Consider the following 13,209-nt stretch of genomic DNA (forward strand, 5'->3'; position numbering starts at 1 on the left):
CTGCTCCGCAAAGTCTAATGTGCTGCACTCCCCCTGGCTCCAAAGGTCATGGTGCTGGTTCTCCAGCGACAGCTGCAGCAAGAACCTCTGTCGCACGCGGCAACGGCAACGTCAGTAAGGCGCGTTGAGGTTTTGAGGGCGCATCATTCGGGCAAGCTGCATCTCGCTACGCCGCAACGATCGGGCAACGTATGCGGGTATGTGGAACTTCTTTCGCACCGTACGTAGCCAACTGTGGCTAATCGGAGGTGCGGGGGAAGGTACAGCAAACCACAAAAAGCAGTTCTAAAGAAATGAGATTTCAATGTAGATTAACAACACTCAGGTATGTATGTTTTAAAACGTTTCCCGTCAATAGGTGTTGATACGAGCGAGAGGAAAACCGAGTGCCCGGTGAAGACCTGCACGGGCGACGGGGGAGGCAATACTATCCCATGCAGATGGAACGGATGAGAGATTAGTCCACACTTTATGTACCATCTTGTGCTGGCCAGCCAGGTTATATAGCAACTCGACGGACAACAGGAAGAGAGTTTTGAAACATCTGTGTGGTCTACCTCGCCTCCACAGTTCTCGATTTCGTGCGTGTGTGCGTAGACATAAGGCCTACTTTGGAAAAACAAGCGTAACAAATAATAGATAACGTAGGGTCAGAAATGCTTTATACAAAAAACTAAACTATTGGTGGAGCCCCCATTGAGGTGCTGCTAAATCGTTTATCGGACGACACGAGTGCGTCAAAAGCACGCAAGACGTGGACCCCCCGCGTCCGTCACGGCAACGGGAGAGTGCAAGCCGGCCACTGAAGCAGGCCATCGCACCTGCAAGTCCACCTGGTGCTGCTCAATTATCTTATTCTTGAGCGGCTGGAGAAGAGACTCTTCGGAGGGCTGCCACAGTGGCATCTCCTCCTCCTGCGCATGCACGCATGGCCAACGCAGCAACAGGGGGAACAACACACGCTGGTAAATAAGCCCATCGGGTTATAAGGACTGGGGACAATTGATGGCAAACAGAATGATTGTACATTGCTCGTGTGGCAGCCCCTTTTGTCAATCCACTGCTGGATGAAGACCTTCCCCCACACCGTGAAGGTCGGGGAGCGTGCATGTTTGGGAGAACTGAAGTATCTCTCTCGCATCACTACTTCCCACTCCACGCACTCTGCTACCTCTCTCCCCTCGCTCTACTTCCCACTCCACGCACTCTGCTACCTCTCTCCCCTCGCTCTACTTCCCACTCCACGCACTCTGCTACCTCTCTCCCCTCGCTCTACTTCTCACTCCACACACTCTGCTACCTCGCTCTTCTCCCCTCCGTATACTCTGCTACCTCTCCCCTCGCTCTTCTCCCCTCCGTACACTCTGCTACCTCTCCCCTCGCTCTTCTCCCCTCCGTACACTCTGCTACCTCTCCCCTCGCTCTTCTCCCCTCCGTACACTCTGCTACCTCTCTCCCCGCTCTACTCCCCTCCGAACACTCTCCTCCCTCTCTCCCTGCTCTAATCCCCTCCGTACACTCTGCTACCTCTCCCCTCGCTCTTCTCCCCTCCTTACACTTTCCTACCTCTCCCCTCGCTCCACTCCCCTCCGTACACTCTGCTACCTCTCCCCTCGCTCTACTCCCCTCCGTACACTCTGCTACCTCTCGTCTCGCGCTACTTCACCTCCACACACTTTCTGTTCCCAGTAGCCTTGGCATTCGCCCGAAGCTCCCAGTCAACTGTTAGCTCAGGGGGAGGTCGCTCACTCTCCTCTGTTGCCCCCCATATTCTGGGACTCCCTTTGCCCCCGGCCACCCATGCTGTCAGCTCCCTGCTCGCGTTCAGGCTCATGGACTTACTTTATTATTTTCTGCCGATGACTATTTACAAAACATGCACAATGTTTAAATGCCTCGTTAGGTGCCGTTGCTTAGATGTTCAATTGTGTAGTAGTTTCATTGATAGGTGGCTGGTTAGTTGTTTGGTTTCGTTTGTTTTTTCGTTCAATTGCTGAATAATACAGAGGGGAATGTCAATGTTTTTGTCTCTTCCTGAATGAAGAACTATTAATGTGTATTTGCCAATGAGTGTCAATGTTATTTTCTAATCGTCAGCGAGCGATTGTCAATGTTAATGTTTATTCATCAATGTTTCGCGACTGTCACATGCCATCCTATGCCCGGGGAATGCTCAAATAAACCACCGGATTGATTTCCGTCTCAATGTCACTCGCCAGGATGAGAGAGGGCAGCCGGCGATGACGCGGCTGAGCGGCCTCCTTTTCCCCCGCCTCGTCCATATTGACGTCGTCCTCCGGTTCAGGCTTTACCACGGCGGTGGTGGGCGCGAGCGGTGCCGATTGTCGCTCCTCCCCACCCTGCTCCACCCCCAGCTCCTTGACCCTACATGCGGACATCACAGACGAGAACAAAGGGCAGACCGCCTTGACACCGCAGCCCTCCCAATACTGATGACTCATTCCACCCCTAGGATTTGTGTGGTGTGTGTATGTGTAGTGACTGGGAAGGTCACTGTTTGGTGCCAGGCTTGCGAGACCACGGCGGGATGTATACTGTTGTGTGTACACCCCAGACACGGGGTGTAGTACCAGCCCTAGTGCGGGCTTGGGTGAGCGCTGGTTAAGCGCGGTGGCACCACGCACAGCGTGCGGTGCGGGCTCCCTTTGAGAGAGCGAGAGAGTCAGCCAGCTAGGGTTACGTTGGGGGCATGATATTCTGGCTGACCTGGGGACATGTGACCGGATGATACTGGAGGAGGGCAAGGGCGAGAGAGATCGAGAAGGTGGGCGGGGCAAGAGGCGGAGCCAGCCCCAGCCCGGCCCGATATAAGGACCCCACCCCCCCCCCCCGTGAGGGGCTCGGGGTTCTTACTGTTGGAGAGGCAGGAGATCCACGTCAAGCTTCTAGCCCAGGGGTGTCCAAACTTTTTTTCCCAAGGGCCACATACAGAAAAATATACGAAGGACTGGGCCACTCACTAGACGTGAGGTATACTGCCTCACTTCTCATGCACTAATATTGGCAAAATCAATCAAATGCAGGTAAATTACGTTTGATAATTGAACATGTTTAAAGAAAAAAAGCCTCCATCATTAAATTTTTTACAATAAAGTTGGCAGGTCATTCTCTCAGTGACAGCCTCAGATTGGTTCTTAGGGTGCTGATCCGCCTTCATTGTCCTGTATGAAGGGAGAGACAAGAAGAGAAATAGGGGATGTGGATATTTCAAGCTTATTACACAAATAAATTATTGGGCTTGTTAACACATCAACTAATGTTTGCTAAAAAATTGTCATCAACTTTAATTGACTGAATTTATTAAGTAATTGGGCTTATTAACAAATGAAAACTGCGTGTTAAATTTTTTACTTACCTGTAATGGGAAGAATGTTGCGCTCAGTGGGAGCAGTGATGCTGCGCTTTGGTCTGAAGGATAGCTGGCAGGTCAGGAGTAAGTTTGGTAGTTGAGATCCGAAGGACGTCACGGAGATCGCTGTCGGTCGTTCTGGTTCTCAGTCTGCTTTTGTTCAGCGTTAACAGAGAGAATGTCCGCTGACAGATGTATGTTGAGCCGAACAGACTCATCATTCGTTTTGCGTGGCGTCTCATCAGAGGAAACTTGGCCTTTTCCAAGCTCCGGTAGAAGTCAGGTAGGGAGAGAAGCTAATGCTGATTCTTCAGAGAATCATCACACTGAATTTCGATCAGTTCTAATTGCAGACTCTCCTCCACTTCTTTTGCATCCATTGAAAACGGAGCCGCAAACAGTGTGATTTCCTTCTCAATGACAGAAATATCTTGGAAGTGCTGACTTAATTCTGTCATGAGAGATGTGATCACAGACACATATTCTCCCATTGTTGCAGAGAGCTTGGCATTTGGAAATGTGCATTTGATTTTGGTCAGCGTGGGGAAGTGCGCTACATTGAAGTTGCGCAGTTGTGACTCGAAGAGACGGAGCATCGCATGGAATGCTTTCATGTGCGCATACAGCTGTGGTACCAGCTGCTCTTTGCCTTGTAGTCTCTTGTTCAGGGTGTTGAGATGATCAGTGAGATCAACTAAAAAAGCCAGGTCTGCCAACCATAAAGGGCCACTGATCTCATGGAGAGGTCTGCCCTTTTCTTTCAAAAACTTGTCGATATTTGATCTCAGGGAATAAAACCGCTGCAGCACGGAGCCGCGACTGAGCCAGCGCACTTCAGAATGATAGAGTAGGTCCCCGTATTCAGCGTCGACATCAGAGAGGAACGCTTGAAATTATCTGTGGTAAAGCCCTCGTGCCCGAATTATGTTGACAGTTTTCACAACTGTGTTCATCACATTGCCAAGCTGGATTATCTTGGCACAGAGGGCTTCTTGGTGGATGATACAGTGCATTTTGACAGCCTCACCTCCGCTCTCCCGCACCTTGGCACTCACCATAGAGGCCATTCCTTTGCGCTCGCCTGTCATTGCTGGAGCCCCATCCGTTGTAATTCCACACAACTTGTCCCATTTAACTCCAGCCTGGTCAATTGCATCTGACACAGCTTCAAACATGTCCTTCCCAGTTGTTGTCCCCTTTAGACTCCGAAGATCGAGCAGTTCCTCCGTAATGCAAAAATTATCAACTCCCCGCAAAAAAATGAACAGCTGTGCAGTGTCCGTGGCATCTGTGCTCTCATCACATTCAATCGAGTAAAAATCGAAAGCACAAGCTTTATCTGACACTTGTAGTTTTAAGTTAGCCGACAAGTCTTCAATTTGCCGCACAACCGTATTTCTGGAAATACTAACAACGTTGAAATCCTGCATTTTCTCCGGGCACAAAATTCCCATGACTTTAGTGAGGCACTGTTTGATGAAGTCACCGTCTGAGAAAGGTTTCCCGTGTAGGGCAATGAGTTGAGCTGCTGACAGTTACAATCTAGCGGCTGCCCTTGCTGCATACCGCAGGTGTATCAACCCTAAAAATACACGGTCTGCTTCGCAGCGGACGTTAAAGATCCGGCGACGTCATGTGCATGAGCAGGCCCATTTGTGTGCCGGCGTCACGATCCACATTTGCCAAATTTGCAAACGTACCCGCAAATAACTCGACTGGAATTATACCGGGGACCGGCAACTAAAAGAACAAGTGGCATTGTTTTTCGAATTCGTAAAAAAAAAACTCAATATTCAAGAGCTTGTATTGCATGTGAATACAAGACACTGCTGAATAAACAATATCACGAAGCAGTCCTTAAAGAACCGCATGCCACTCCAGAGCCGCAGGTAATAACAATCATCAGTATGCGGGGGGGGGGGGGAATGCAAAAAAAGACTTGGCAGTACCGTCCTGAAAGCAAGTCACGAGACTCGGCGAGGGTTTGCTGGGCAAAAAAACAATCCAATAACAAACCTTCAGCGCCAGCAGGCTCTTGTTGATCTCGGCGCCCTCGCGGCACATTTGCAGGTCGGAATTGCCCGTGTCGGCGCCGCGCTCGCTGCCGGCGAGATCCACGAGCGAGAACTTGCCGTGCAGGAGCTCGCCGCGCCTCAGTATCAGCTGGAAGATGGCGTGCGAGCGCGACGACGTCGCATTCGCCGATGTCTGGCCCGACGTCCTGTGCGCGCGTCACACGGGTTCCGCCCGCGTTAGCAAACCTAGAGGTCTGTGCGCCACGGAAAGCCTTTCCCGTTCCAAAACGCCTGCAAGTGCCGAACCTCGAAACGCACAAGCGGCTTGTACTCGCCGGAGAGAAACGTAGCGACACGATCGCCGCACTCTACGATATTCTGGTGCCAAACTGTGCCACACGCCCTCCCGCATGGGCCTTGTGGCAGCCTCGGTAACGATCAAGTTATTTTATTTTAGTTTTCATCATGTATACGTACGTCACCAGAACTCAATCAGAAGAAAAACTGATGATGTACGCGTGCGGAACGGGATAGGCTTAAGTTGTGTACACGCGTATATATATACGGACGTGCAGGCATTCCTCGATTCACGAAAGCGATGTGTTCCATCCAAAAAACACGGCGTAAAACAAAACGTTGTAAATCAGAATGTTTTTCTTTCGGAGTCATTCCAACTCTACTCCGAACCTAAAAATGCATACCTATATCACTTTTCACAATACAAAACAAATATTAAAACAATTGGATACCAGTAATAGGTGTTTACCCTTCTAGCTGGCACAAAAACTGACACCTTTATACAAGGGGATCATGTTTGCAATAACCACAACACAAGCAGTCAAAAATGCAAACAAAAAGAAACAACTCTGATAATGATATTGGCACTGTCCTTGAATTTGATTGGTCCACACCCGAGACGGATTTTCTTAGAGCCTAGTCTCCACTGGTGTTGGACCAGATGACACCATAAGGCGTGCAACTCAAAAACAGCGCACTATCAGAGTATTGAGAGCTCGGGGTAAGCCTTTACATTATGAGACCTCCTTTAGCTGGCACAAAAACTGACACCTTTATACAAGGGACTAGGCTCTAAGAAAAGCCGTCTTGGGTGTGGACCAATCAAATTCAAGGACAGTGCATATCATCAGAGTTGTTTCTTTTTGTTTGCATTTTTGACTGCTTGTGGTGTGGTTATTGCAAACATGATCCCTTGTATTAAGGTGTCAGTTTTCGTGCCAGCTAGAAGGGTAAAAACCTATTCCTATATCTTGTTACTGGCAAAGGAGGTCTCATAATTGGATACTAATTAATTAAATGAAAGTATTATTATCACCGAATTATTTGTTTTATACATGTGCGTGCGTGCTGACCTGCACTTGCTCCCAGTCTCAATGAGGGCGAGCACCTCTTCGCTGGAGGAGACGGGGCACTCGATGAGCCCCAACACCTGCACCTGCTGCTTGCTATCTTCCAGTATTCGCAGGGGCGCCCGCTTATTCAGCAAATCGAACACCTGCAATTCCAGTCACACGGAGACAAAAACCCCCACCCACCTCATGGCCTTAACAGACTTTTGGGGCAAGTGCTGTTATAAGCGAGCACCCTACCTTTGCCGGCACGGTACACGAGGTGGTGGTTGGTTATGACATTATAATGCATTATAATAAGGTCGCACTCAGTACACACAAAGTGCCTGCCACCAATGAACCACAATACCTTGCCGATTCTCGTCAAGAAACATAAACCATCATCGCGCAAACACCGGTCATCCTCACAGCAGCGGCTTTTGGCTTGGCCACCGAACAAAGGTGGTCACCGCATCGTGCGCTTTCAGAAGCGCTCCTGCGGCCATCTTCAGTGCTCTTCCTTTGGGTATTATGAAGACATTTTTAAACCTGGATTGAAAACGAATTTCTTTGGAACTGCTTTTTGCGTTTAATTTGTCGTCCTTCCCCCACACCGCCGATTAGCACGGTTGGCCACATATGGTGCGAAAGAAGTTTAACATACAGCAATAGGTTTTACCCTTTTAACTGGCACAAAAACTGACACCTTTAAAAGGGTAAAACCTATTACTATATCTTGTTACTGGCAAAGGAGGTCTCAAGTTTAACATGCTCAATCATGCTCAACCATCTGTGTCTCCTCGGCGGCAAATTTTACACGCCACACCAGGTATTCCACTTTGAGGCTGTCGACCTATGGGAGGACCCAGGACGGGTTCGGATAATCGTCACTGGCGATGGCCGTGGACGGGGATCGAACTCGAGTTGCCGGGTTCGTAGCGCGGCACGCTAACCGCGACACCACTGCTCCCCACACACCCCAAATAGCATTCGGGTAAGGAACCCAGGGGGCCCATGGGCTGTACCTGGTTCACATTTATTTCATACAACCGGCAGTTTGCGCACCGCGCTTTGAACCTGGCGACCTGAATTCCCATTCCCAGCCATGGCTGACATCAGTGGCGAGTTGATGTCCGAACCGGTCCTGGGAAGCCCATTCACCAACAACCCGCACTGACCAGCATGCTGAAGTTACCCATGACGGACGTGACATGGGGAGGGGCCCTTCATTCAGAGGTTGAGAAAAGACTATAAAAATTACATCGCATTCCATTCACACGCACATCTGCACACATGCTGCATTCCCACGGGCATTCCATTCATTCACACGCTCACACTCATTACATGCGCACGTCCTCACCTTCCCGCTGTAGATCTCAAAGAAGGTGGCGTACACGTGCAGATTCAGATGTCTGTAGTGCTTGTCTCCCTGCAGGTCAAACACATCCCGTGCTAGGCAGGATGGGGGAGGGAGGGTGGGAAAGTCAAAGAAAAATTATAAATTCCACCTATCATCATTATTTCTATGGGACCATTATGCCAGTATCAAAATATTGAATGATTTAATTTAAAGTTTTAACTATTCTTGACCATCGGTAATCATCCCTCCTAGACGTACATCGTCCTGCCCAAGTGCTCTTACTTTACTTGGGTGACCACCATGCACACATGGGTTATTATACGGCTATGGGGGCTAAATGCTGTGCAGCAGACGGCAGTCAAGCAAACCAAGTGTTGTACTGTATTTCTATGCTCTAACGTCTATGCAACCCACTTTCAACAACACGCACTTATCAGCGGGGAAGAAGGATAATGCTCGCGGCTGGCATCTCGCGAGGAGGCCCTCGTCAGCCTCTTTTGATAATTGTCACTATCGCCAGCATTTTATTTGAAGATTTCAGAGTCGCTTGCTCAGCTTTCTAACTAGAGCATAAGTTCCATGAGACACCCAACACCAGCTCAAGATCCCAGGGGTGCTGGCTCGGTGATATGAAGTGGACATTGCCATCAAACCACTCGGCCACCTCCTCCAGTACTAATGTTGACTATGCCAGAAGAGAGCTTCAAAATGATAAAGACAATTGCGCACCCCCCAACACCCCCCCCGCCCCACCCCCCAATGATGGGCACGCGGACAGCGTGGGGGGTGAGGGGGCTACAAATAATATAATTAAATAACAATCACATGCGGGGGGCCTTAGGAGGTTGTTAAGACGCAGACCGCGAAACGATAGCCTCTCGTGGAGTTGAGAATCTTCGGTTTTAATAGTGCGCACTCCCGTTCCCCAGAGGTTAACGGGCCGCGACCCCGTCGCAAAAACTGCTCCACCGCCAATGACGAAGGGCGACCGCGCGGTGGCCTAGAACTCACGTGGGTTTTGCCGCTTCCCGTCTGTCCATAAGCGAAGCACGTGGCCATGCCCTTGTTGAAGATTGACTGCACCAATGGGTAGGCGGTGAATCTAAACAAAGAAACAGATCCCCCGTGTAGCCTGAACAGACTGTTGGGGCAAGTGCTGTTCGCGAGCGCCTATAAAAGCCGACCCGGCACACGCAAAGGGGTGTAAGGTAGCCAGCACCACGCTCGGCCGCCTTCGACTCCCCAGTGGTACTGCATACACATCGCACCAGGTACTCATTTGAGGCCAAGTCAACATAGGGGAGGCCCAGGACGGATTCAGATATGTCACTGGTGTTGGCCACGAGTAGGAATCAAACTCGGGTCGCCGGGTTTGTAACACTACTGTTCCCCAAACACAAAGGACTTGTTGCGGCAAGTGGTTAGCGAGCACCTAACACACACACACACACCCGGGTGGGGCATGGTGGCAGCAAGTAACCACACGCACAGGCACACAGACACACGTGACACATGCACGTGAGCAATTGCAAGGACACAAAGATTCATCACCCACCCTCACTTGATGCAGTGCACTTGCCACATCTAATTTCAACAGGCATTTACAGCTTCAAATCAGACCAGCTGTTTTAACAACCCTATTTATCTAAAGTGTTTTAAAGGGCACATGGCCCCTATTATAGAACTAAAGATGGTAGCCCTGAGCTCCAGGGTTTAAGCCCGGGGGGGGGGGGGGGGTTCGATGTCTCTGATTAGCAAGGTTGGCTACGTACGACACGAAATAAGTTCAACGTCACAGCAAGGACCAAGGCCATGGGGTCGGCAACCCACGGCTCCGGAGTCGTATGCGGCTCTTTAAGGACTGCTTCGTGACGTTATTTCTTGGGGACCGCAGTCTCCTATTCACGCGCATTGCGGCCCTTGACATTTTTTTTTCTCTACCGAATTTGACAAAAACGGCTCTTCTTGTTACTTTGGTTGCCGACCCCTGACCTAGGCGCTGTATAATGCACTGCTGATTGAAGGAAGAGTGTTCATGCGTGGCAATGGCTCAATGGGGTGGTGGGTAGGGGGGGGGGAGTGGCAGTGGGTGGGCAGCGGCGGTGGCAGCGACCCAGCCGCGCCGTCTCACTTGTAGAGGATTTCGTTGGAGGTCGACTCGTCGAAGGCGTAGTCGAAGCGGAACGTCTGGTTCTCCAGGTACTTGGTGAGGTCAACCTTGTGTTTGGGCTCGTGAGCCATAAGCACATCGCGGCTGGGCACCGTCACCACATCAATCTCCTTCTGCGCCAGCTCTGGGTCACGCGTGCGCAGACACCACCAACGGGATCGTCGTCCGATTTCGCAATTGATTTTCGGGTCACATCGCGCAGGTAAAAATGGGTGTCGTAAGCAATTCACAGAATTTAATGAACCGTTAAGATTGTTGTGAATTGCTCGACAGCACACCGGATATGCTGAAGCAGTAAGAGACTGGCACACGTTTGCTCATGTTACGACTTTATAAATTGGGTGTGTTGGGTGGTGGAGGGTGTACGGCACACATTTACCTAAGATGACCAGACCGAAAAAAAATTATGAACCATAATATTGGTCGCAAAATGCCTAGCCATTAAATTTCAGCCATCATCATCGTAAAACCGATTATAGAAATATTTGTCAACAGCTCTTGCATGCGGTCTTAGCGGGGGTGGGGGGGTAGCGTGGGGGGGAGTAGCGGGGGGTGGGTGGATACTACGTATTGTTCGGTATGTGTCTGCAAATGAGTCTTGAAATGCTACACAATAAACATTCAACTATATTGCAAACTCGTTTCTTTAGCACTGCTTTGTTTAAATCGTTGTCCTTTCCCCACACCTCTGATGGCACGATTGGCTACTAATGGTGCAAAAGAAGTTCAACATGCATACAATTATTCCTGCGATAACACACGGGCATCATCAGTCGTGAGTGCAGACAGCTGAGGTTTGTCTACAGGACGAATCGCTGAACTACTTGTGTAATTCCCGTTATCTTCTTTGGATCTTTCGGTAAAGTCACGTAGAATGAGAATAAAATAATACATTGAGAATGTTATTGCGTTATTTTATTTTATCAATTTATTATTTTATTCTCATTCTACGTGACTTTACCGAAAGAACCAAAGAAGATGAATCCTTGCAGTCACGAAAGCTTTAAATCAAAATTTAATTCCCGTTACACTGCAAAACTGACTACGTAGCCTCCCACCCACGCCCCCCCCCTCCCACCCTCACACCCCCCCTCCCACTCACGCCCCACCTCCCACCCACGAGTACCTTTTTTGTTGAGTGGGCGCTTTCTGACGCAGACGCAGATCTTTCGCTCCTCCACCTGAATAGAGCCAAGGTTCGCACGGTATAAAGTCAGAGTACTGAAAGAACAGAACTTGCATCGTACCAGGTAAGGCCCACTGAGCTATGTAGCTCTTTCCAGAAGCGACTTGGCCACAAGTGATAGCTGAACGAAGCGGCTTATCACGTGGAAATGTGTAGCAGCCAAAATAATACTCTAAACGCACGTTTAGAAATGGAGAGAAAAACCGGAGCACCCGGGAAAAAAATTTCGTGTGACCACGGAGAGAACATGGAAACGCCAAATATACAGGCACCAGGGGTCGGGACTGAACCCACCGACCTCCTGCATACTAGGCGAGATAGTTAACAAGGCATGGGGAGGGGGGGCCTTCAAGAACCTGGTCAAAGATGGAGAGCGGATGGTAGTCGAGGTTGGCACGGTATTCCTGGATCATCTTCAGGAACACCCAGTGAGGACCATTAGCTGTCTGTGTTTTAAATGAACACGGCACATGCAGGACATCACATGCACATGCAACATGAGCACGTGGCACAGGTTTGCAAGTGGCTATTATTAGTGTTCGTTCCACAACCTCCATTGATCCATTGACATATGAACCTGATGGCAGGACCCCGGGGTCCCATAAGCCCCCGGCTCTCGCATGAACTGCATTGCGACGTCATTTAATGTCTGAAGGCGACCGATTCGGCAATCTATTCCTCTCGATGAGCTCTGCACGATGCGCTTATCAAAGTTTCAAAGTTTTGTTCCTTCTGCGCATTCGTCCTCGCTGCGCTTGGACGACACGGCAACAGAACGATCCGCGCCAGGTGGGTCGCGGCGTTTTATGTGCGCGGTGGGACGGAGTCGCCAAAAGTAAATTAGTTCATTGCGATTTTGACTTCCGTTTATTCGGGACCCCGGGGTACCCACCATGAGGTTCATATGTGCACCCCACTAAAATAATACGGAGAAATGACGGTGAAAAGAACGTTTTATTTCAAAGCTTTTTTGTGGCTCTCGCCACACTCAATGCACTTTATGGATCCCTTTGACATTCTCCTTTGTCATGTATGCAAGCCATCGGTTTCGCAATATTCAATCACCCTTTCGAGAAGACTTGTTATTGAAACATCACAGGTGTATCAATACAGTGATCGACCTGTGTACAACATTACAATGTACATGTACAGCCCTTTAATAATGTATTTGGTCACTCTTCCATCTATTTTACAATTTGATGCAGAACGGCCGATTCTGTACAATATCTTCGCTTGCAGTTGCATATGACGTCAGTTTACATTCGAGTGAAATAATTACCCTAATTCCATGTCAATGTTTACATCACTACACTTTGCTGTGAACGGTTTTAAATGTCATTTGTCAGAAGATAACCTTTGTTAAAGGAATTTAATCGAGTTTAATATTGATTCATGTCCGTGCGTTCTTTTTCTTATTCCATCTGCGACGCTATTGCTTGCTCTTTGGTTCTGTCGGTAAAGTCACGTAGGTAATTTTATTAAGTTTTTACCTACGTGAGTTTACCGAAAGAACCAAAGAATATGGATCCGTGCAGTCACGAAAACTTCAAATCTAGAATTAACCACGCTATTGCTTGTTTCCTCTGATTTCTCTTCACTTCGTAGTTGCACGTGATTATTTGTTATTCGCTTTTGTAATTTTGATGACTCGGGGTCCACACTCCCTGCAAGTGAATCTCTCCGTTCTCTCGAGGATTCACCTGCTCATTAGAAATTAGTGGAGGGCCTCAAAATTCGATGACCCGGTACATCCTCTGTATTG

General features: G+C 49.2%; 1 protein-coding gene across 1 annotated transcript; it reads right to left on the reverse strand.

Moving 5' to 3' along the window:
- Positions 1–5,023: 5,023 nt before the first annotated feature.
- Positions 5,024–13,202, reverse strand: LOC142929811 (kinesin-like protein KIF2A). The gene is made up of 7 exons (XM_076071824.1): positions 11,804–13,202; positions 11,388–11,442; positions 10,223–10,385; positions 9,039–9,193; positions 8,092–8,183; positions 6,756–6,898; positions 5,024–5,591 (listed from the first exon to the last, which is right to left on the reverse strand). Exons 1-7 carry the CDS (start codon positions 12,002–12,004, stop codon positions 5,273–5,275), a joined length of 1,128 nt encoding a protein of 375 aa, XP_075927939.1. The 5' UTR covers positions 12,005–13,202; the 3' UTR covers positions 5,024–5,272.
- Between the last annotated feature and the right edge of the window lie 7 nt (positions 13,203–13,209).

Source organism: Petromyzon marinus, chromosome 1 (genome assembly GCF_048934315.1).
Source record: "Petromyzon marinus isolate PM22_M1 ecotype Great Lakes invasive population chromosome 1, UKy_Petmar_22M1.pri1.0, whole genome shotgun sequence".
Lineage (NCBI taxonomy): Eukaryota > Metazoa > Chordata > Hyperoartia > Petromyzontiformes > Petromyzontidae > Petromyzon > Petromyzon marinus.